Source organism: Cnephaeus nilssonii (genome assembly GCF_951640355.1).
Source record: "Cnephaeus nilssonii genome assembly, chromosome: 10".
NCBI classification, from domain to species: Eukaryota; Metazoa; Chordata; class Mammalia; order Chiroptera; family Vespertilionidae; genus Cnephaeus; species Cnephaeus nilssonii.
Window position 1 is genome coordinate 51,143,111 of NC_137081.1, and position 23,969 is coordinate 51,167,079.

The window sequence follows — 23,969 nt, forward strand, 5'->3', positions numbered from 1 at the left end:
GTAGTCAAGGAGCATGGTCAGGCCCGGCCCGTGTGGCTTAGTGGTTGAGCATCGACCAATAAACCAGGAGGTCATGGTTTGATTCCCTGTCAGGGCACATCCCCAGTAGTGGGGCTTGCAGGAGGCAGCCGATCAATGATTCTGTCTCATCATTGATATTTCTATCTCTCCCTCGCCCTTCCTCTCTGATATCAATTAAAAAAATAAATTTAAAAAAATAAAAAGGAGCATGGTCAGGTTAGATAGCCCTAGCAGGCAGGATTAAGCTTATGACCAAAGATTCCCTTGAAGCTATATTAAACCACTGAACTATTTGAGAATAATCAGAAAATGACTGTAATTTTTTACCCCAAAGATTTTATTTTTCCACAGAGCTAAGAGCAAGTGACCTAGCATTAGAATTTGTAGCAACGGATTAAAATAGAGATTAGCAACCTTTTAGAAATGGTGCCCTAAGACTTGATTTACTCTGTTATGTTGCTACATTTCTTCCAGTAAGAAGGTTGGTGAGAGACAGTGGGAAACTGTGATTCATTCCTCCCTGAGGAAAGGTGAAAAAGGTATGGTAGGCACTTGGCACAGAGGCACAATGTAAATGTGAAAGCCATGGGTCTGGGGTTTTAAATGTGCCACTTTTACCCATTCCTGTGACAGGCTCTTAAGAGAATAATTGAGGGAAGTCTTTGTAAACTCTTGGGATTTTAACTCTTATTGTGTTGTATATGGAATAATGTCTAGGTTGGTCTTTTAAATGTGTTTTTTTTTTTTTCCTAACAAAAGAATCTTTAAATCAAGTGCTTGTGTGTGTGATTTGTCAACAATAATTATTTTACATAGAAGCACAGGTAAGGACCTTTCATATACATTTAAAAAATGTAACCCTTGTTTCTCATTGAGGATATGTTGTCCCTACAAGCCTTTGTTTTAATATTATAAGTTTTTTGTTATATCAGCATTTTTACTTCTGTATTGATATGTCAGGTTTTGTTATGAATAATAGTATTGCATTTAAGTAGATCAGGAATTGATTTTATTTGCACGTCTTTCACTGTCTATAAATGACAGCTTCTTTACTCAGTTATATAGTCTGTGACTGTAAGTAGGACTTCTTAGTAATTAGTCATTAAATAGAACAATACACATTAATGGGGATATTCTTTTTCTTTCTAATACCTTTGCCTTTATTTTAGTCTAGCGGTTCTCAGATTGTCATGTGCTGGATCCCCAATATATATCATCCGGATCTATTTAAATAGGTACATGGGGGGGGGCACTCATGCAAGTCTGTATTAGAAACAAGTTCCATAGGTGCTTCTAATACCCATCAGAATTTTGGAAATCACTATTTAGATATATTTTATTATAATTTGAAAAATAGTTTTATTTGGAATAAGTTGCAAAAATAGTGCAGAGAGTTGCCCTGTGCCCTTCCCCTAAGCATCCCCCAATAATAATATCTCAGATAACCCTACTACATTACTAAACCCAGGAGTGGCATTGGTAAAATATTGTTAACTTTGACCTTTTCAGATATCACCAGGTTTTACATGCATTCTTTATTACTGTTATTCTTTATTATTTTAGGTTTCCGACATGTGCAGATTGGTGTGAAAGCACCCCAGGAGGAATATAAAACTCTTGCATCACCACAGACTCCCTTGTGTTACTCCTTAATAGTCCCACTAGTGATCTGTTTTCTATGACTGTAGATTTGTCACTTTGGGGTTCTTATATAAATAGAATCATACAGTATGTCACCCTTTGAGACTGGCTTTTGTTTTGTTTTATTTTTGTTTAGTTATCACTAGAGGATATTTTTCCATAGATTTTTAGAGAGAGTGAAAAGAAGGGATGGAGGGTAGGAGGAGAGGGAGAGAGAGAGAAACAATTATGTGAGAGAGACACATCGATTGGTTGCCTCCCACACATGCCCTGATGGGGGCCAGGGATCGAACCTGCAACCTAAGTATGTGCCCTTGACCAGGAATGGAACACATGACCCTTTGGTTTACAGACCAAAGCTCAACCATTTAGCAGCACCGGGCAGGACAAGAATATGGTATTTCTGATTATTGACTTCTGATTGCTCCTTCACATGAGTAAATCTGAGAACCACTGGTCTAGTTTTATAGAAGAAAATAACAATGAGGTCCAAAGAGGGGAAGTGACCCAGTCAAGGTGACACAGATGGTTAATGTGAACAAGACCATGAACCTGAGGGTACCAGGCTTCCTGCCCAGAGTCCTCTAAACCTGCAATGAGACTGGCTTTTATCTGCACTCAGCATAATGCCCTTGAGATCATCCATGATGTTGCGTGTGTTCAGACTTCATTGCTTCTTGTTGCTAATATTCCATTGTGTGGATGCACCACAGTTTGTTTCTTCATTCTTCCACAGGAGCACATCTGGGTTGTTTCGTTTGGGGTTGTTATGAAGAGTACATTCATGTACAGGTTTTCTGTGAACCTAAGTTTATATTTCTCTCGTGTAACTAACCATGAGTAGATTGCTGGGTCGTAAGATACGTGAATGTTTAACTTTCTATTACACTGCCAAACTGTTACCCAAAGTGACTGTACCATTTTGCATTGTCATTATACAACCCACAGACGAGAGATCCAGTTGCTCCACATTCTCCTCTGCATTTGATATTATTAGCTGTTTTCAATTTAGGCATGTAGTGGTTTCTCATCATAGCTTTAATTTAGATTTCCCTAATGGATGATGATGTTGAACATCGTTTCATGTGCCTATTTGCCATTCTTTTATTCTCTTTGATAAAGATTCAAATCTTTCATTTGATAATTGGATTCTTGTTTCTTCTTGCAGTTTAGAGGGCTCTCTGTATATTCTGGATATAAGTCTCTGTTGTGTATGTGACTTACATATACTTTCTCCTAGTCTGTGGCTTATCTTTTCATCCTCTTAACAGGGTTGTTTCAAAGAGCAAAAGTTTTAAATTCTTGATGAAGTCCAGTTTTTCAATACTTTTAAAAGTATTTTATAGATTGTGTCTTTGGTGTCATTCATATCTAAGAATTAATTGCCTAATAAATCTTGGTCCCAAAGTTTTTTCCTATTTTGATCTAAACATTTTATAAGTTTATATCTTACAATGTGATCAACTTTAGGTTTTAACATTTCTAAACTAGAGGCACTATTTCCAAGTAGTTCTTTTAGACCAGTATTTGACAACATCTATAGCTAGGAAAATGAGTTTGGAAAATTAATTTCAATGACTTTTCTTTATGAGTATGCAATGAACATTATGCTTAAATGTCATTTACTTAAACATACACCACTCCCCAACATAGATTTAAAACTTTAACAGAGACTAATGACTCAGTGCTGTTGAATATTTGCCAAAGTACATATTTGAGAGTAGATCATTGAGATCGTGACTTAAAAGCAACTTTTGCCTTTATTTTATGGTTGGTTAATTTTCCAGTGTGCTTTTTTTGGCTGATATATATATATATATATATATATATATATATATATCCACTATTTACTATGAATATGTGCATATATTTTAATAATTATAATACCCACATGTAATGATTTTCAGTTTTTAACCTAGTATGCTTTAAAAAATGAAAAAAAAATGCAATTAATTTTTTTAAAAAAACTTAATTTATTTAGAGCAGTTTTGGTTGCACAGCAAAATTAAGCAGAAGGTACAGAGATTTTCCACTTATACTCTGCCCCACACATGTATAGGCTTCACCATTATCAATAGCCCCCACCAGAAGGGTACCTTTGCCACAGTTGGTGAACCTGCATTGATATATCATAATCACCCAGAGTTCATAATGTAGTAGGGATCACTCTTGATGTTGTGCATTCTGTGGGTTTGGACAAATGTATAAGGACATCTATTAATCATTAAGTACCATCTATAGTATGTTCACTGCTCTGAAAATTCTCTGTGTCCCACCTATTCATCCCTCTCTCCACCACCTCAACTCCTGGCAACCACTAACCATTTTATGGTCTCCAAAGTTTTGCCTTTTTCAGAATCTTATATAGTTGGAATAAGAGAGGGTTGGGCAATAATAGGTTTACTGTTTATATGGAAAATAATGTAATAATTAATAAATAATAATACAAGGATATACTCTGTGTTTTGTGTACTCACAACTGTAAACCTATTTTGCCCCACCCTGTATAATATGTAGCCACTCCAGAATGGCTTCTTGCACTTAGTAAGATGCACTTACATTTATTTATTTATTTATTCATTTGTATGGCTTGACAGCTCATTCCTTTTTAGCACTGGAAAATATTCTATTGTCTGGATATACCATATTTTACTTGTTCATTTACTTATTGAAGGACACCTTAGTTGCAACTAAGATCTTTAAATCTTAACTTTATGGGTGAAAATTTCTTTTTCTTTTTAATATATTTTTATTAATTTCGGAGAGGAAGGGAGAGGGAGAAAGAGATAGGAACATCGCTGATGAGAGAGAATCATTGATAGGTTGCCACCTGCATGCCCCCTATTGGGGATCGAGCCCGCAACCTCGGCATGTGTCCTGGCTGGGAATCGAACCGTGACTGCTTGGTTCATAGGTCAGTGCTCAACCATTGAGCCACACCGGCCAGGCAGACTCATCTCATTTTTAGGCTACTGATATCTGAGGACCTCATATGGTAGGTATTTTTTCAGTCTACCCAGTTTCTTTCTGTAGCACTGAGCACACAGGGGTGACCAATAAATGTTGTTGACAGTCCTGTGACTCACTGTTTATTTTGCTTTCAAGTCTGTTTTTTCAACTTTGTCATTTGTTTTGATTATTTTTTTTATCTCATCCTTTGATATGACCGTTTCTATCGGAGACTTTCTTTTTATTTCCTTTTGTTGATGTTTAACTTTCTTAACTATGCATAAAATCAATATTGCCTATAAGATATTTAGGAAAACCCAGAGACAAGCTGAAATTACAGGGACATTTATAGGGCAGATATGCAAAATTAAAATTTAACTTAGATTTATAGATACATTTTCCTACTCTATCTTAATATGTGTGGTGTTCCTTGAGTGTATATATGTATGTAAAAATGTATTTATATATTTCTGTATATAAAATATACCTCAGTGAAAAATATTAAGGGAAATTTATGTTTTCCTTACTTTCATAAGAGATTTTCTTCTTTGATAAAAGAAAGCCAAAATATAATCGGGATTTGGAAATGTTATTACTAAATTTTTGGACTACTTTTAACCTTTTGCACTCAGATGTCGAGTGTGACGGTTATTGAATGTATCAATAATTTGAAATATAAAAAAATCCAAATAAATTAGTTTGTATGAAAAGAAACTCCAGTTTTCTATTCTACTGCCGCGCTTTGTAAAATCTGGGGTATTTTAAAAATTAAATCTCGAGTAGAATAAAGGAATCAAGAAAAAAGCAAGCGAGTGCAAAGGGTTAAGATTTGTGATATTTAGTGGTTCTAAGACCTTCTTGAATTTATATGACTTGATTGATGTAAGTAGCAACCTTCAAGCAGTGTTTCAGAGTTTATAAAGTTCTTATGAAGGTGTATCATTAACTCTAATTGAATACCTAGCATGCATCAGGCATTATGCTAGACCAGTGGTTTTCAGGTTTGTCTGCATTTCAGAATCAGTTGGGAAGGTTTAAAATATCCCTGCAAGCCAATTAAATCCAAATTTCTGGGCCTGGGTGCTAGGCCTCACCATTTCCTGAAACTCCTCAGGTGAATTCACTGTGTAGCCAAGTGTGAGAACCACTGGGCTGGACAATGAATATACATTATCCGTTTCACCTCAGTAACCCTGTGAAGCAGGACATACTATCTAATTTTGTGATTGAAGAAATCTTTCCAGAGAGATTAATAACTAATATGTACAGACCCAGATGCAAACCAAGATGTCTGACGCCTTTCTAACCTTTAACTCTATCAGTAACCTTGGTGATTAGCATGTAGATTTTTTTCCCTCTTTAATTGCAAATATATACATATTTTCTATTACTTTGTGCCTTTCTGGAATATCTTACCGGTAATGTTGCCCATGGAAAATAATACTGTATGTATCTAGTGAACTGGAAATTTTTGCTCTCTCCCTGCCACCCTCCACACCCACCCACAAGAAAAAGGTGGAAAACAAATTATGCATTTCTTAACTAAAGCACGGTGTGTGTGTGTGTGTGTGTGTGTGTGTGTGTGTGTGTGTGTGTGTAAGATATGGCTTAGAAATGCTTAGATGTAAATGGCTTAGATGTAAATGGCTTGGATGTAAACTATTAGCCTGTCATCTCTTATAAAATGGGATATGCATATTGTGTAGTTATTTCTTCTATTGGGATAGATATGTGCTTAAAAGATATAAGGGAGCACTTTATGTCTTTTTGGGTATATGACAATGAAATCATAACAAAAGCTTCATATCCTCATGCTAACCTATCCTGGAATAGATAGTGTTTCAAAGAAATTCTGTTATGTCTCTGAACCTCACTCTACATAATTGCTAAGTTCCTAAAAGAAGTAAAAAGGGAAGGTAATGTATTAATCAAAAGTACAAAAAATTATATTCATGATATCTGCCTCAAAAAATTTTTCTGGAAGATAAGGTGATATACATTGCCAACTATGCCATAAGACTCAAGGTGCCCAAGGTGCTTTATGTCCTGTCTTGTGTTAGTTACTCAGCTACCTCTGTATTCTGTCCACCACACTGTCAGTACCGGAGGGAAGGCTTGTGTCTTGTCCTTGGATTTGCTCCACTTCATCCAACACAGTGTGCTGAGTGCGATAGATCTTCATAGTTATTTACTGAACAAAAGGATCTGTACAAGTGTCCCACTGTAAACATAAACATGATACTGAAAGATTTTAAAGTGGAAGGACTTCTATGTGTAAACAGAAAAGGTTATTGGAAGAAGAGGCATCCAAACAGGGTTTTCACTGTTGTATTACAAAGAGGATATCTTCTGTGGGCAGGTGATGGCCTGTGCAGAGGGTGCTTTAGAGCCTAGCAAGAATAGCAAGGACCTGAAGCTGAAACTGAGGCATAGGGTTTATGTGGAACCCAACTCTGCTAGCTTGCTGGTTGAGGTGAGGATGCAATCAAGGTGTCAGCTGGGGCTCATGCTGCTACTGGGATGGGATTAGCTTCTGAGCTCACTCGTATGGCTATTGGCACCCTTAGGTCCTCACTGGCTGTGGGCTGGACATAGGCCATTTCCTAACATTGCTGCTGGTTTCCCTTAGAGTAGGTGAGCGGGTGTCCAAAACTGATAGCACAGTCTTCGGGGAACCTAATCTCAGAGCTGACATCCCATTACCTTTGCTGCATTCTGTTCACTGGACATGAGTCACTAAATCCAGTCCACAGTCAAAGGAAGGGGATTGCACAAGAAGTGAGGGTCACTGGGGACCATCCTAGAGCGGCCTATCACAGAAATACATGTTATTAACCCACTATATAAAAGTATAATTTAACATGTAATTAATATGTAAAAAGTACTAGTATACTAGTAGATATTTAATATTTTTTATTAAATCTACAAAATACAGGGTGTATTTTACACTTGCAGTGCATCTCAATTCAGATGCTATATTTTCATTAGAAATACTTGCTCTGTATTTAGGTGCCAAAAAATTCATAGTGGAAAAATAGCTCCACATACCCAAGTTGTTTCGAATATGTGTGCTTTATATGCCCTTGAGTTGGCTCTGACCCCTGGACACCCTGTGAATGAGTCATGTCCATAGTGTCCTGCTCAGATCCTGTAGTCTCCTGGAAGCCAAGTTTCAAATATGCTTAAATGTTATTCAGTAAATGAATCAAGTACCAGTTTAAAAATATAACGTGCTTTTCCTGCCATCTTGGAGCCCGTGGAGGCCTGCTGGGAACATGGCTTCTGTAACGACAAGTATTTCTGGAAGGCTGTGGTCCAAGGCCATTTTTGCTGCTCTAACTGGGGTCTCCCAAACCAGAGGGAGCACACAGCTCTTCTTAAAATTGAAGGTGTTCATACTCCAGATGAAACTGAATTCTGTCTAGGCAATAGATGTGCTTATGTGTACAAATAAAACAACAACAACACAGTGACTCCTGGTGGCAAACCGCACAGAACCAGAGTCACCTGGGGAAAGGTAACTCATGCTCATGGAAACAGTAGCATGGTTTGTGCCAAATTCCAAAGCAACCTTCCAGCTAAGGCCATTGGACACAGAATCTGTGTAATGCTCTGCCCCTCAAGGATTTAAACTTAATGAAAAGTAAATAAATGAAGTGGATTTGTTCTCCTGAAGAAATAATAAAGTAAAATAAAGCTGAAAATATAGTTCCTCAGTTACACTAGTCATGTTTCAGGTGCTCCGTAGCCACGGGGCTGCCATGTGGGACAGCAGGGTTCTAGAAGTTTGGCTGCAACAGGAAGGAGTGAATCAAAACAGTACTTGGAAGCAGCAGGGAGGTGGGAATTAAGATCATAGAAATCTGTGCATTTTTTGTGTGTGTGTTCTCGGGAGAAGGAAAGAAATCTAAGGTGATAGAAACATAGGGTGTAATCGGTGTGGCTTTGGATTAGTGGGCAGATTTGAGTGGAGGTGCAATTGGGGCAATGAACCTGAATTGATGAATGACTTGTGATAGAGACCTTCTATTCCAGGTGTTCAAATGCAAACCAACTGAGTGTGGGAGAATGAAACCAGAAGCTTTTTAAATTTTTCTTTTGAGTTGTCACTCTATTCATCATTTTTTCCTAGTGTGTGTGCCAAGAGAGGGAAAGGCACTTGGAAGGGGAGCCATTTCCTGCTCACCCCAGAAGAGACCCTTTCCTGACCAGAAGTGTTCTCAGCCTAGGAAGAGCGACCTGGAAACAAGTTCTGTCCATGCCACCCCTTCCACCGAATGCTATCTGTAAATTAGCTCAGCCCCTGTGCCCTGCTCCCAGGCCTAAAATATCTTATTTGAGGCCTCCATTTTCAGTCTCTAAGGAAAATTATTATGCAGAATCTCTGTATGTCAGAGGTGAAGGAGGCCTGGGATCATCTATTCCGATACCTGTATTTTGTAAATGAGGGAATGGAGGACCGGAGAAATGAAGTGCTTGATTTAAGGTAACATGAGTGGCCAGTTAGGACACTGCCATGCTTTTGATTCCCAATGCATTGTTTCCAAAAGTCCACCTGGGAAGTAGCTAAGCCTCTGTTGGTGTGAGTGGGCATTTGCACGTTTGGCTTCTGCATTCCTGTGTAAATACTACCAGGGGTTATTTAGACGGCTCTTGTCAAGATTATGGCGAGGGTTTGGTACCATGTTCTGTGTGCTTTGGGAAAAAAATCGTAACCTTTGTAAACCCTGATTAAATGCAGTGGCAACTGCCTCATGAGATTAAATGTAGGGAAAAAAAAAAGCACTAGTGCAGTGCTCAGCAGGAGATGTTCAGTAACTGCTATTTTTTTTTCCCGCTCTATCACTTGGCTTTGTGCATTCATTATTGTTGTTGTTCGTTTATTTTGTATGAATGTTTCATCTCCCAAAGGGACAATGTATGTAATAGTGAAGAAGCTTTAGCATCCGACAACTTAGGTTTAAATGTCCACTCCATCGCTCACAGCTAAGTTCCTTCACCTCTCTGTGCCTCAGTGTCCTCACCTGACACCTGGGGATGCATGGCCGCACTTCCCTCACACAATGCTGTGACTTAGGACAATTTTCAACACGTCGCCAGCATTCCTGGAGTTAGCTGTTGTTGTTGATAGTATAATAGTAAAATGGAATGAAAGCCACTTGTGTGTGTGTGTCCTTATTGGAACTTTGGAACTCGAGGGCACGAGCATTTAACACGTTTAGTGTGATGTGAAGAACGCTCCCTAAGGCCTCTGTATTTGGTGTGTTATGTCAAATGTACTGGAAAGGTGAGTTCCACCTTTACAAGTGAAAATGTAACACAGAATTAGGGTATTCTTTCCTCACATTAATCATGATCCTCATTGGGCAAGGGAAGCTACAGCCAGGGCATCTGAGTTCTGACTCTCGAATGGGAATTCCCTCTGGGCAAAGGAGGTTTCTTTCCGCCCTAGAAGTCAGTCTGTCCCAGTTTAATCCCTAGTCCCACCCCCAATCCCAAATAGGCATAGGATTTAGAAGCTTCCTGAGCATTGAATACTTTCACTCGTGTGGATCTCTTTGGACTTCTTATTCCTCTCATTGGCCACAAAATAGCTTGTGTTACAAAAGTGTTTGAGTCTCAGAAACCCATTAAGCTCTTAGAGTCGTATGAATTCGTGGAACTCATATAACCTTCCCTTTCGACCTCCCTCAATTAAATCAACAAACATGTATGCAGCACCCTAACTTGTGCCTGTTGCAGTTCCAGGTGCTAGCAGAGAATGAGGGAAGCCAGGTCCCAGCACTCAGAGAATGTTCATTCTGGAGGCTAAGGGCAAGTAATAAACAAGTAAATAAGTAACCAGGAGGGTATTCAATAGTGATAAATGTGAGATAGGGAAAGTAGGGTTATGTGAAGGGTGTGCTGAGAGGGGTGACACCTTTTGAGTGGTTAGAGAATATCTTTGAGGAAGAGATATTTGATCTGAACTCTGAGCTCAAGGAGCAGACCATTGGAAGATCTGTGACTAAAGGCATTTTGGGCAAAGGGAACAGCTGGGCAAGTCCCTCAGCTGTGAAGGGGCTGGGTCTGTTGGAAGACTGGAAAGAATGCCAGTGTGAATTACACAAGGAGTTGAAATAGGAGGGGAAGCTCAGAAGTTGGCAGATGCTAGTGGTTTCTTAGGCTTGAGCACACATCAGAATCACTTGGAGGGTTGTCAAATGTGGATTGCAGGGCTCTACTCCCAGCGTTTGTGATTGTGTAGATCAGGGTTAAGGCCTGCGAAGTTGCATTTCTAACAAGTTCCGAGGTGCTGTTCACATGTTGAGAACACCAGGCTAGTTGATCTGTAAGCCAAGGAAAGGAATTGGGGTTCTATTTTCAATGTCATGAGAGGCCACTGAAGGATCAAATATATGATCTGATTCTCATGTGTGTATGTGTGTGTGTGTATAATTTAATTTTAATTTTATTTTTCCATCACCATTTATCCCCTCTATGCCCTCTTCCACACAGCCCTGTCCCACAATCACCACACTGCTGATTTACATATTTAAAAGAGCACTCTGACTGCTAGAGGAAAGACCAGTAAGGAGGCTATTGGAGCCCTCCAAGCTAGAGATGTTGTCTTAATTGCCAGGGTGGTAGCAGAGGAACTGATGAAAAGTACACTGAGTAGGATATGTTTTAGAGTTAAGAATTCACAGGACTTGGTAATGTATTGGAACTAGGAGACAGGGAGAAAGAGGAATCAAATTATGCCTAAGGCTTTTGCTTGAGTTAAGGGGGTGGTATTTAGTGTCGAGTCATTGGCAGAGGTGGGAAGGTTACTGGGGGAGGTTTGGATGTGCATAGGCATTGGGAGTGGAGAGGAGAATCAAGAGTTTGGTTTTAAGATACCTATGGGACATCCAAATGGAGCTGACCATGTGGTTATTGGGCATATAAGTCAGACCTCAATAAATAGGTCAGGGCTGGAGATGTGAAGTTGAGAGTCACCAACTTGTAGATGGTATTTAAAGCCATTGAGTTTGATGCAATCACCTGCCGGTGATGGCTGTGGAAGAAGAGAAAGGAGCAGAGGAGGAGCTCTGGGGTGCTCCAGCATTTAGAAATCAGGCAGGGATATGAGGGCATTAGAGACTGAGGAGTGGCAGTGAAGAAAGAAGAAACTGTTGCCACACAAAGAAGTAGAGGGAGAGAGAATCCCAAGCAGAGGGTTTGGGCAGTTGTTAAATGTGCCATTGGAACTTGGGCACTTACTCAAATGTGACCAAGATTAGACAGATAATCGTCTATTACATTGGGATACACAGGTGACTGGAGACCTGGACAAGAGAAATGTCTGTCAAGAGTCATATAATGCCTTAGGCCTCTCCTTGTTGCCTTTCTTTTAAAGTTACTGGATATATTCACCCTAGTTTGATTTTAGGCTCTTAATTGCATTCCCTCAGGCACATAGCATAATGTTATGTCCACCATTGGAACAAATTTTATTTAATAAAATTTTCTCTTGTTTTATTTAATGAAAAAGAGAGAGGGAGAGGGAGAGGGAGAGGGAGAGGGAGAGAGAGAGAGAGAGAGAGAGAGAGAGAGAGAGAGAGAGAGAGAGAGAGAAGAAAGAGAGACTAAGCAATTGTTTTTGAGAAACTGGTCTTTACTTTACAGTTGAAATGCATAGATTAGGGGCCATCAAAACATGGCCAGTTATTTTGAAGAACTGCCTCATGGACAATTATCACAAGGCAGCTTCTGTTTGATAGTCTTCTATACTGAAAAGAAGGTGGCTGTTAAATTTCCTTTTGGTCATTAAAATGTAATACTTAAAATGTCCATTGTTTTGTTTTGTTTGTTTTATTAATCTTCACCTGAAGATATTTTTTCCATTGCTTTTCAGAGAGAGTGAAAGGGAGGGAGCAGGGAGAGAAAAACATCAATGTGAAAGAGACACATTGATTGGGGTGGGGAGTGAACCCACAACTCAGGTACATACCATTGGCCAGGAATGGAACCTGAGACCCTTGGGTGCACAGTTTGATGCTCTAACCTCTGAGTGCCCATTGTTTTAACACTTATAATTCCATTCTTATAGTTTGTCTCTAATATTGAAGCTGTATTTTTGTATAGTACTTCTCTGAGTGAATCTCTAAGAATACTATATAAATGCAGCAAACACATGAGATGCCATTGGACTGTCGTGGCTTATTAAAGATTATGTTAAGTGAAATAAGTCAGTCAATGAAAGAAAAATACCACATGATCTCACTCATTTATGGATAATAAAGAACATTATAATCTTGAACAAAAAGATAGATACAGAGACAGTAAAGCATCAAACAGACTGTCAAATTACAAGGGGAAGGTTAGGGAGAGGTGGGGGAGATAAGAGATCAATCAAAGGACTTGTATGCATGCATATAAGCATAACCAATGGATGCAAATCTCTGGGGGGTGGGGGCATATATGGGAGGGGGGTGTGGGGAGGGCAATGGTAAGATATGTACACATATAATACCTTAATAAAAAAAAATAGGAAAAAAAAAAAAAAAAAAAAAAAAAAAAAAAAAAAAAAAAAAAAAAAAAGATGTAATTATAACTCATGTAATTGAAAACTTTTTTCTCAAACTAAGAAGGGGTTATTTAAATAGATTTCTGTTACTTTATTCCCTCTTTTCATTTATTTTAAGATGTTAATATTGACAGGATGGAGTAATAATTACCATGGACAAATGATTTTTGAAGAGTTTTGTAAATCAAATAATAAAAAGACCAATCAGTAGTAATAGCAGGATGCCAGTTGAATTCTGCATTAAAATTAAGTTTTGATATTTTTAGTGTATTATTGTGTAATGTGAAATTGTACCTTAATTTTCATTATGGAAATTGAATGTAATACTGAGATAATTTTAATCAATAAAGCAATGACTTACTTAAGCAATAATTACTGTGGATATGTTTTAGAGTTAAGAATTCACAGGACTTGATAATGTATTGGAACTAGGAGATAGTTCCAATATTTTTAAGGCTTGATTAATGAATTTTTGCTCTGACCTAGAGAAATTTTCTGTCTCGAGTAGCTTTTCAGTATAACCTCTCTACCCACTCTTGTGAGAAATTTGCTAGTGTTTATTGTTAAAGATAGGAGCCTCTGAGGAGTAGAAACTGATAGACTAGGCCACTGGGAAAGAAGAGTTTATGTGAAAATCCCTTGGGTAAGAGAACTAGCTCAAACTTTCTTGTTTAAAAGAACAGGGATTTTAATGGCAGTTACTGTGACTTTAAAATATTAGTGAAAACAAGTATTCTTAAGCAGTAAATTATACTTGTTATTGCATGTTGATGTGTTACCTTTTTTTTTCTTTTTACTTTCTTACACTTCGATTAGGTTACAACTTTTTATTATTTTCAGTGTATCTTTAACTTGGGTGACATTTAATTTTGCTATTGCTTCAAAGTATAATCAAGAACATTGGGAGAAATGTCAGTAGATCAATCTTAAAATCTTCATTGGTGAATAAAATGTCCAATAAGTTAACAAAGTCTAAAGCTACTTAGGACTCAGGCCAAATCCAGGCCTCTACCTGGTATTCTTTTCACTAGTCTATGCTATATAGTCAGCAAACTTTAACTAGATAGACACATTCCTAACTTTCATATAAATGGATCACAGTTGGGAACCAACATATAATTGATCCTACAGGGCTCTGCTTGTCTAAATTCTACTTTTCTTTCAAGAGCTGAGTCATACATTTCTTCTCTTTGAAATATACCTTGATGCCTGCCTCCACACTCCCACAGAGCTAGTTTGAGCTTGCTCTCATTGCTCTGAATTTTCAGGATTACCCACTCTTTACTTTGTATTCATTATTTAATTACTTACACATTATATCTTCCCCATGATTTCTGGTTCATTGTGAAAGGATCTTGATCTGACTCGAATATGCTTTCTAATTTTTAAGACCCAAGGTAACAAATGTTTTATTATGTGAAGTAATACCAGGGAACATTAAAAGATGTTCTTAACAGAAGTTCTTTGTAAATAATATTTCAACTAGTGCTTTGTTCTGTGTTTTTTTTTTTTTTTATAAAGTAGACTTATCTTTAGTAATTAGAGATGGGTTTTCATCACAGATTCAAAGAACCTTAGGAAATAAGACAGGGCCACATACACAGAACGTTAAAACTGTGAGTCAGAGGAGTTCATTGCACTGTGCCATAGACAGGGAAGACAGTCCAAGAAATTGTGACTCAATCTGGACCTACAAAGGCAGAAGGATGGGGAGGGCATTCAGGTGCAGACCAGGATGAGCAATACTTGGAGATGGGAAGGTGCCTGGAGTGGTGAAAGCAGGCTATAGGAAGGCCATGGTGACAGGAGGAGGTACCTGTCAGACCTTCCTACACTGCCATCCTTTTGAAAGCCAAGTTCACTGTGGCCAAAGTTGTTCCTGATGCTCTGCCTCCCTGCCTGTGCAGCTGGGCTTCTCTCCTGGATTTCCCTAGGAGCTCTTTTCAAAGCACTAAAGTTCCCAGTTATCCCATGCTAATAAATCCAGTATGTATTTTTTAAAATATATTTGTATTGATTTCAGAGAGGAAGGGAGAGGGAGAGAGAGATAAGAAACATCAATGATCAGCTGCCTCTTGCTGGCCCCCTACTGGGGATCGAGCCCACAACCTGGGCATGCGCCCTGACCAGAAATCAAATTGTGACCTCCTGGTTCATAGGTTGAGGCTCAATTACTGAGACATGCCAGTCGGCTCAGTATGTATTTTTTAATACTTATCTTAAAAAAAAAAATAGAATCAGTTATTTTTAAAAATCCAACACAAGTAATTCTGATATAAAAAATTCATTTTCTTCCTTGGTGGTAAGAACTTTTTTCCTTCTCAATTATATGCCTAAGTATCTCATCTTTTGTGGATAGTATTCAGTGAGTTCATTCATTCAGTAAATATGAGTGGCTACTATGTGGCAGGCATTGTTCCACATTCGCAAACATGTGACACAGGTGGTAGAGACAAGTCCCTACTCTTGAATGGAAGGAGATAAACCAGGACGTTCCTTGCTGATAAGCCCTAAGGCAAAAAGTAAAGCCGATAAATAGAGGTGTTATCTTAAGGTCGGGAGGAAACCTTGTAGAGGGCCCTGAATCTGGAATGTTCCAGGTGTTTTCAAGGAAAAAGGTAAGAGTCAGAAGATTAGAGTGCAGTGAGCCTAGGGAGAATGTGGGAGCAAGAAGACTGGAGAGGCCAGAGGACAGGGAGTACTCATGACAGGATTCCAGATGCTGTCCTGGGTGAGGTCCGAAGACCTCGGAGGGTGTGAGAAGTGCAGTGATCTTACTTGTACTTTAAAAGAATCACTCCAGCTTCTGGGCTGGGACATGGAGAACAGAATACAATACGACAGCATTGGGAGCAGGGAGGCTTAGCAGCTTGAACAGAGGTGTTTGGTGAACAAGGCAGTTGGTGGATTCTGGGTCTATTTATGATACAGTATAGAACTGGGAAAATTTATCCATGGATTGTGTTGCATGTGTATGAAAGAGGCTATTTTTGGCCCAAGCAACTGAAATAATTGTGACTTATTGAGATGGGAAGACTTAGAGCAGAACAGATTTGGTTTGGAGAATCTGAGAAGAAGAATTGGAAGTTAAGTTGGAGACTCATTAGTCATCTGAGTCCTTTTACTTTCCTCTGCCTGAAATATCAGTTATTTCTTATCTTTTCCTGTGTTTCTATTCATTCCCCCCCAACTCAACTGTTCCCCACCTGTAAAATATTTCTGGGTTCCTAAGGAAGTTTCTCTTCCTATGAGCTTTAGCAGGACCATGTGCATACCTTCCTATATTAGAGCAGTCATCAAACTTTATTGTAATTTTGTACATATCTGACCGTCCTTTTGGATCACAAACCCTTTAGGGGTAGGATCTGGGTCATATTGTTACTGGACAGGGGTCCTTAGTGTGTCTGCCTAGGGGCAGGCCGGTAATGTGTGGATTCTTGACTTTGTGCAGGAAAAACTTCACAGCACGAATCCAGGTGAATTTTAGAGGCCGTTTATTAATGCTGGGGACAGTGAAACAAGGAAGGGCGTAGGGTAACAGGAGAGGGACTAGGCCAGGAAATGAGCCTAGGCTGAGTGCTTTGACTCACTAAGAAGTCAGAGAAAAGGGGCCCTTGGGGACAGGTTCAGGGGGTTGGGGAAGATAGGATTTACTAGATGGCTGCAAACTGCTTGTTGAATTATGTGTCTCAGTTTCCCTATTCCTCTTGCCAAAGAATCTTCCTAGCTTCTTACTATCCTGCCTCAATATTGACTTTACATCCCCAGTGTTTAGCTGAGTCTGCCACATGATTGTTACAGAATAAATGTTTGCGAATATGTGAATGGTCAATGTCTGCAGATTAAAGATGTTTTGAAATTGGTTCAAGTTTTTCTTCATATAGATTTTATGAATTTATTCTATTTATTGTAACACTTTTAAATATTTATTTCAAATCTTTTCTGAAGTTCAATATATCTTTGCAATTATACTCCAAGGCCTATTATTTTAGAAAATTACAGATGTAGGAACCTCACTTCCGTTTTTTTCATGATGCTGAGTGCATAAAGGTGGTTGTATTTGTGAGACCTTAAATTTTGAAAATATTGAAGAGCTGGATGTTATATAGTCACTTACAAAGAAGCCCTTTTACTTGTTTGATTTGTATTATTGCCTAGAAAATGGGGAGTGGGAAGAATTAAAATTTTATATTTTTCCTGAATGGAAAGCAGCAGTAGTTTTTCCAAAAGCAATCAGCCTTTTATAGAGGTAACATTTTCAAAAGTTCTAACTTGCAGTACTTTTAAAAATGTATATGTCATTACTTATAGTTATTTTATATTTCACTTTTTTTCAACCCATCAAATCATTGAATTGGCCTATGTGAATTTTTTCAGGATGTGTACTACCTATTTCTGCTGTAAATCTGTTAAAGCTTTGTTCTAGTAAATGGCATTGAAATATATTTACTCAAATAATTATTTGCAATATTTTTCATTGAAACAGAAATGTAATTTATCAAATAACCAATCAAACTTTATTGGTCATTGCTAAATGCAGTGGGAAATACAACATGTGTTTTTTTTCCTCCTCAGGAGTTGTAAATGTAGGTAGAGAAATGAAACTGGTACCCAGAAAAAATATGTTACACTTATGGAATCTGTTGTATGCACTCTATAAGGAGAGACTGTGTAAAGAGCAGGAGGGAGAGGGTTTCAGTTGGACTTCGAAGGATAAGTAGGGTTTATCTGGGTAGCGAGGTAGAAGACACAATTGGAAACAAATAGAATGAAAGGCACAAAGTTAAGAGCTATTATGAGTATGTGATTGAGATACTGATCTCCACCCAGAGACAGTACAATTTATCTCATCAAAGACAATGGTATACTTTTGCTTTGCTATAGTCAGCACACATTAATTGAATTAATGGAGGCAAATATCAATCTCTTCATTATTAATTTGTTTCTTTTTATTACCAAGTAACTTAGGCATATTGTTGAGAACAAACAAACAAACAAAAAAAGTGCTGACAAAAAAGGCAAAAAAATATCCTTATTTTCATTATTCTTATAAAACTAACAGTTAACATTTTGGTGCATTATTTTCTAGATGTGAAAAACATATATGCACACACATGTTGTGTTTTTTTTTAAATTAGATCGCATTAGAAATGTACTTTGAAAATACATGTATTTCATTTTCTGCCGTTGTGTTTATTTTAGGAGAAAACCAAAAGCCCAGGCGCCCCTTCCTCCAGCCGAGACCAGAAGCCCTGATGCCTCTCCAGGTGATGACGCTGTAGGCTCCTCTGCTTTCATCATGGAACAGAAGGAAAGCATGATAGATAAAGACATTGAACTCGCAGTGGTTCTACCTGGGGACGTCATCAAATCTACAACTGTGCATGGCAGGTATGCTGGAGCTGACGAAACACCAGGACTTCCTTCCTGCTGTCATTCAAACCCTCTGCTGTATATTTCTTGATTTGTTTTCTTTGACAAAATAATTCATCACTCAGTTTGATTTTAAAAAATGCTTAAAGGTATTACCTTTTTTTCTAACAATGTTTTAATATCAGTACTATGAATTCCACTGTCCCAGTCAACTGACTCTTAAAATTTAGAACTATTTTATAGTTGTTAGTCATTTAATGTTTTTAAAAAATAGCCTTTCCCAGGGGAACAGTCCTCAGTTGTATTGATTTTCTAAGACTTAGAAAAGCAAGCTAGTGATCCATAAAAAAACCCTTTATCTTCCTCTCCAAATTATGTTTTTTCTTTTAAGATATTTCCCTGAATTTGATTTTACAGAAGTTACTAACTACTCTTAAAATGTAATAATCTCCTATTTATCAAAACAGATAAATCTATCTGTGAAACAAGCAGGATTTTTTACACCACTGAATGGCTAACTAATTTCCTAAAACTGTGGATAAGTTTACTAGACATATAAAACTAAACTATAACCCAGCAAGAAGTGATTTAGGAAACTGATATTTTTAATACCTATATAATAGTTGGAAAAATGGAATGAAACCAAGTGTAATTTTCCATTTCATTTTCAAGTGGAAAGTTACATGAGTTGTATGCTTGCTCTTGTTCCACCTTTCACCTTTAACCATCCATTTGTTATCAGGAATCCTGTTTTAGAAATTTAAGCAGTTTTACCTTAGTGTGTGTATGTGTGCGCATATGTGTGTGTGTGTGTGTGTGTGTGTGTGTGTGTGTGTGTGTGTGTCTGTAGACCAAAAGAATAAGTAAGCAACATATTGGGTATTGCATTCTTACAATGTGGTTTTATCTAGAAGAAACTCATTCAATAGAATCTTAATCTTAAAATTTATCAAGGCTATGCATAACTTTACAAATTATTGAAAGTACATGAAAATAGAAAAGTTCAGCATTGCAAACAATACTCTGTTGAGTATTAAACTCTCATTAAATGTAAGTAAGTTGCATTTTGCCAATTATTTTGTAATAAAAACAGTTTGGAGATCACACATTGAACCATATTTAGGAGGTTGAAAAACCTGTGACTTCTACCTCAGATGCAGGTAATCACCTGCAGGTTGTGCTTCTTCTGGGTGAGAAGGTGTCCTGTAAGTTAGAGACAATGGCCATCATCTTCAATCCTTGAAACAATACCATTACCGTGGTTTTAAAATAATGACAATGGATGTGGCTGGGGGTAATAAAGGCAATTCCCCCTTTTTTTCTTTTTCTTTTTCTGAATTTAAAGTAAGTTTTAAAAAGTCAGCATTTTTCTTGGTTCGTCACTGACGCTGACAGGTAACGATAGTTTCATTATCAGCACTCCAACATTTCTTCGGATGCACTGCTCAGATGTTTATTTTGCCGTCTTCTCTGCTATCAGTCTTCTGCATTCTTTAGATTTCTTTCTTTTTTTTTTTTTTTAAATATATTTTATTGATTTATTACAGTGAGGAAGAGAGAGGGCTATAGAGTTAGAAACATCGATGAGAGAGAAACATCGACCAGCTGCCTCTTGCACACCCCCTACTGGGGACGTGCCCGCAACCAAGGTACATGCCCTTGACCGGAATCGAACCTGGGACCTTTCAGTCCGCAGGCCGACGCTCTATCCACTGAGCCAAACCGGTTTCGGCTAGATTTCTTTTTAAACTTCAATGACTTTAGTATTAGAATCATGGTTTTCCTCTCTCTCCTGTCTACCATTATAATTATTGTATACTTTCCCACATGCTACCCTAAGCTAACTTTTCTTCTGTTTCCTTAACTCTGGGCATCTACACCCATAGTCTACGCCCCACCCCCCTCCCCCAGGATGGTGGTATCTCGTCATGGAAAGCTGTCCCATTACTGAGATCTTAGGGTCCCTCTTTGAACACAACCTTTTTGACATTTAGCTTATCCACTTCTCTTTCTTAGTCATTTGTTCTTCATCCTCCTTATTAAGTCTAATATATGACTGCTTTTCAGGTTGTTGCATTTTTTCTTCATATTTAACTTGGATTCTGCAATAGTCATTTCCACTACCTTTGTGTTTACAGGGGCTGTAGATTTTCCTCTTTTCTCAACTTCCAGCAGGTTTGCCTCCCCAGTCCCTAAATCTGAGTAATTTCCATCAATCAGCTTTTTATTTCTGGGCTGCCAACTCTTGTTGAATTGCCTCAGTTTTCTTATCTATAAAATGTTTTATAACTGAGTCACTAGGATTAAATGAAATACTATCAGTGCCTGGCACATACTGGCTTCTTTTATTTTCTATTGAGAACTTCTTTCCTTAACCCTGAGCTTTCTTTATTTACCCGCCACCCTCAGATTATTCTAACCACCACTCTGTTGTGGCACTATCTTTCATTGTTGTTTGTTGTTAATCCTCACCTGAGGATATTTTCCATGGATTTTTTAGAGAGAGTGAAAGGGAGGGGGAGAGACAGAGAGAGAGAAACATCAGTGTGAGAGACACACGTCGATTCGTGATTGGTTGCCTCCTGCATGAACCTGTGCCAGGGATCTCACCTGCAACTGACCAGAATCGAACCTGAGACCCTTCAGTCCTCAGGCCAACGCTCTATCCACTGAGCCAAACCAGTTAGGGCTGTGGCACTATCTTTGATATTAAACACACACACACACACACACACACACACACACACACACACACACACACACACACACACAGTGCAGGGAAGGGATAGCAATTCAATACCAAATTAAGGAATGCAAACCTCATTGTCTCTTCCAGAATTAAATAGGCTTTTCCTTCACTACTCCCCTTTAAATATCTTGAACTTCAGCCTCATGACTCTTGTTTTACAGATACTCTACGTTTTCCACCTGCACGCCTTTTTGAAAGTTTTTCCATGTGGAGTACTGTACCACCCACATTTTTCCAGTTAGTTTATATAACTTTTATATAAAGGCTCTCTGATCTCTCCAGATAGAACTGTTACCTATGACTTTCAAACTATTTTGACACTTTATATACTATTGATGGTTATCATATATTGTTCTATGCTGTAATTAATATGTGTGTCATATCTTCTTGAATAAACCATAAGATACATGTGGACATCATTACTTTTCTTCATAGTGCTTAGCATATATTTATGCAATGTAATTGCCATTTAATAAATTCATTAAAATAAATATTGTTTCCCTAGTCCTTTATATGGAGACAGAGGTAGCAACTTAAATGGTATGCCTTGAAGAGATAGTTAGATGGGCCCTGGTTGCTTTCCCAGGTTCTTCTCACAAAGACACTTTCTTTAAGTAGAGAGCAAGGCAAGAATACCCCAAATGAAAATGCCTCAAATTCTGATTGCTTTTTAAATTTTGTTTAGGGTTGAAAATGTTTTCTGAGAGTAGAATTTGTTTCATATCAGTGTTTTCTTTTGAATATTTTTTAAATTGCAGTTGATGTACAATGTTATATTAGTTCCAGGTGTACAACCCTGTGATTGGCCATTTATATGAAAATGTGGAACACAACGAACATGCGTGTTATCCTTGCGCAGCAGGCATGCTAATCTTCTTTGCATTATTCACATTTTAGTATGTGTGCTGCCAAAGTGAGCACCACATCAGTGTTCTTTTTTTTTGGTTTTGTTTTGTTTTAATATATTTTATTGATTTTTTACAGAGAGGAAGAGAGAGGGATAGAGAGTTAGAAACATCGATGAGAGAGAAACATCGATCAGCTGCCTCTTGCACACCCCCTACTGGGGATGTGCCCGCAACCAAGGTACATGCCCTTGACCGGAATCGAACCTGGGACCCTTGAGTCTGCAGGCCAACGCTCTATCCACTGAGCCAAACCGGTCTCAGCAATATCAGTGTTCTTAAGAGGGGATTTGATTTAGTGACTTTGTTCCTAATAGTTTCATAATTCAGGAATGACAACTTGTAGATGCTATGACTAATTTTTTAAAATATTGTTTATTATTAAAAGTGGTTGTGTGAGTTAGAATATTTTAGGAGTTTGATTCTGGATTTCTTAGGAGTGATTCTAGACACTTTAGAATGCAATTTGGGATATTTTAAAAGTTTGATATGAGGTATGTTGAATGTTGCAGCTACTGCTGGCCCATTGTTTGAAAAAAAGAACCCTCAATATTTAATGATGACAACAACAAAAATGTTCAAATAGATAAATATATTCTATTTCTGAAAAAAAAAATGTTAGCTATCTAATATGAAGTCCCATGACATAGATTATAATATAAATTTCTTCCTGGCTTTGTTACTATAAATGGAATAGGAAACATTTCAACAGTATGATACAGGAATTGGGTGGCAGGGACTAGTGAAGAGGAATTTTAAATAAGTTTAAATGCATAAGGTTTTCTTTGATAAGTGTTTCTCACGTCACTGTGAAGGATCTCCAATATAATTTTTGAGAACATCTTTTCTGAATTTGTTTAAATATTTCTTGCATATTATATTTATTTTGATAGTACACCTATCAATCTCCTTTGAAGGATAGTGTAAACATTACACTAAAATAAGTACTTAGAAAACATACATGCTTCATTTAACGTTTTAGATTTTTTTTCCCCAAAATATATTTTTGGGGAAAATTTTTAGAACGTCCCCGTGTCATCTTATGTAAACACACAGAGGTGTGCTCAGAATGTTCCATCTGTGAGAATGTGAATGCCCAGCATTAGCCTCGGGAAAACCCACTTATTTGTACATTGATTTTTTTCACCAAAGAGCTTATTCAGATCAGGGAACTCAATAAGGTTAGAGGTAATAATGGACTTTATGCTTAGGAGAAAATTAAAAACTTGTTATCTTGAGTTAGGTTGTCAGTCTTCTGCTGGCTTACCAATCTTTTGGTACATGAGCTTAGTGATACTGCTGTTTTAATGACCAAACGTCACCCTGGGTCTGCCATCTTGCCTTTGCAATCCTTTGCTTACATTGAGGGTGGCCACAGTGCCAGCCTAAAAACTCTTGTGCATTTCTATGTATCCTGACATCAAGGATGATTACATTGAAGGATCTCAGAAGCTAAACGGTTTTACTCACTAGAGCAGTGGTTCTCAACCTTCCTAATGCCATGACCCTTTAATACAGTTCCTCATGTTGTGGTGACCCCCAACCATAAAATTATTTTCGTTGCTACTTCATAACTGTAATTTTGCTACTGTTATGAATCGTAATGTAAATATCTGTGTTTTCCAATGGTCTTAGGCGACCCTGCTAGCAGTTCTCAACCTGTGGGTCACGACCCACAGGTTGAGAACCGCTGCTGTAGAGCCTAAGACCATCATCGGAAAACACAGATATTTACATTACGATTCATAACAGTAGCAAAATTACAGTTATGAAGTAGCAA

At 37.9% G+C, this 23,969-nt stretch overlaps 1 protein-coding gene and 1 pseudogene across 10 annotated transcripts in view; both read left to right on the forward strand.

The window, feature by feature from the left end:
• COBLL1 (cordon-bleu WH2 repeat protein like 1) overlaps positions 1–23,969 on the forward strand; it is a 156,155-nt gene that overhangs the window by 70,500 nt on the left and 61,686 nt on the right. For all 9 annotated transcript variants that reach the window (XM_079782677.1, XM_079782679.1, XM_079782678.1 and 6 more), the window contains one exon: positions 18,365–18,553. In XM_079782677.1, coding sequence (XP_079638803.1) covers positions 18,365–18,553 — 189 coding nt within the window. The remainder of the gene's footprint in view (positions 1–18,364; positions 18,554–23,969) is intronic.
• On the forward strand, positions 5,208–11,146 carry LOC307106304 (large ribosomal subunit protein eL33-like; annotated as a pseudogene). The gene has a single exon. The product of its transcript is annotated as a large ribosomal subunit protein eL33-like (transcript).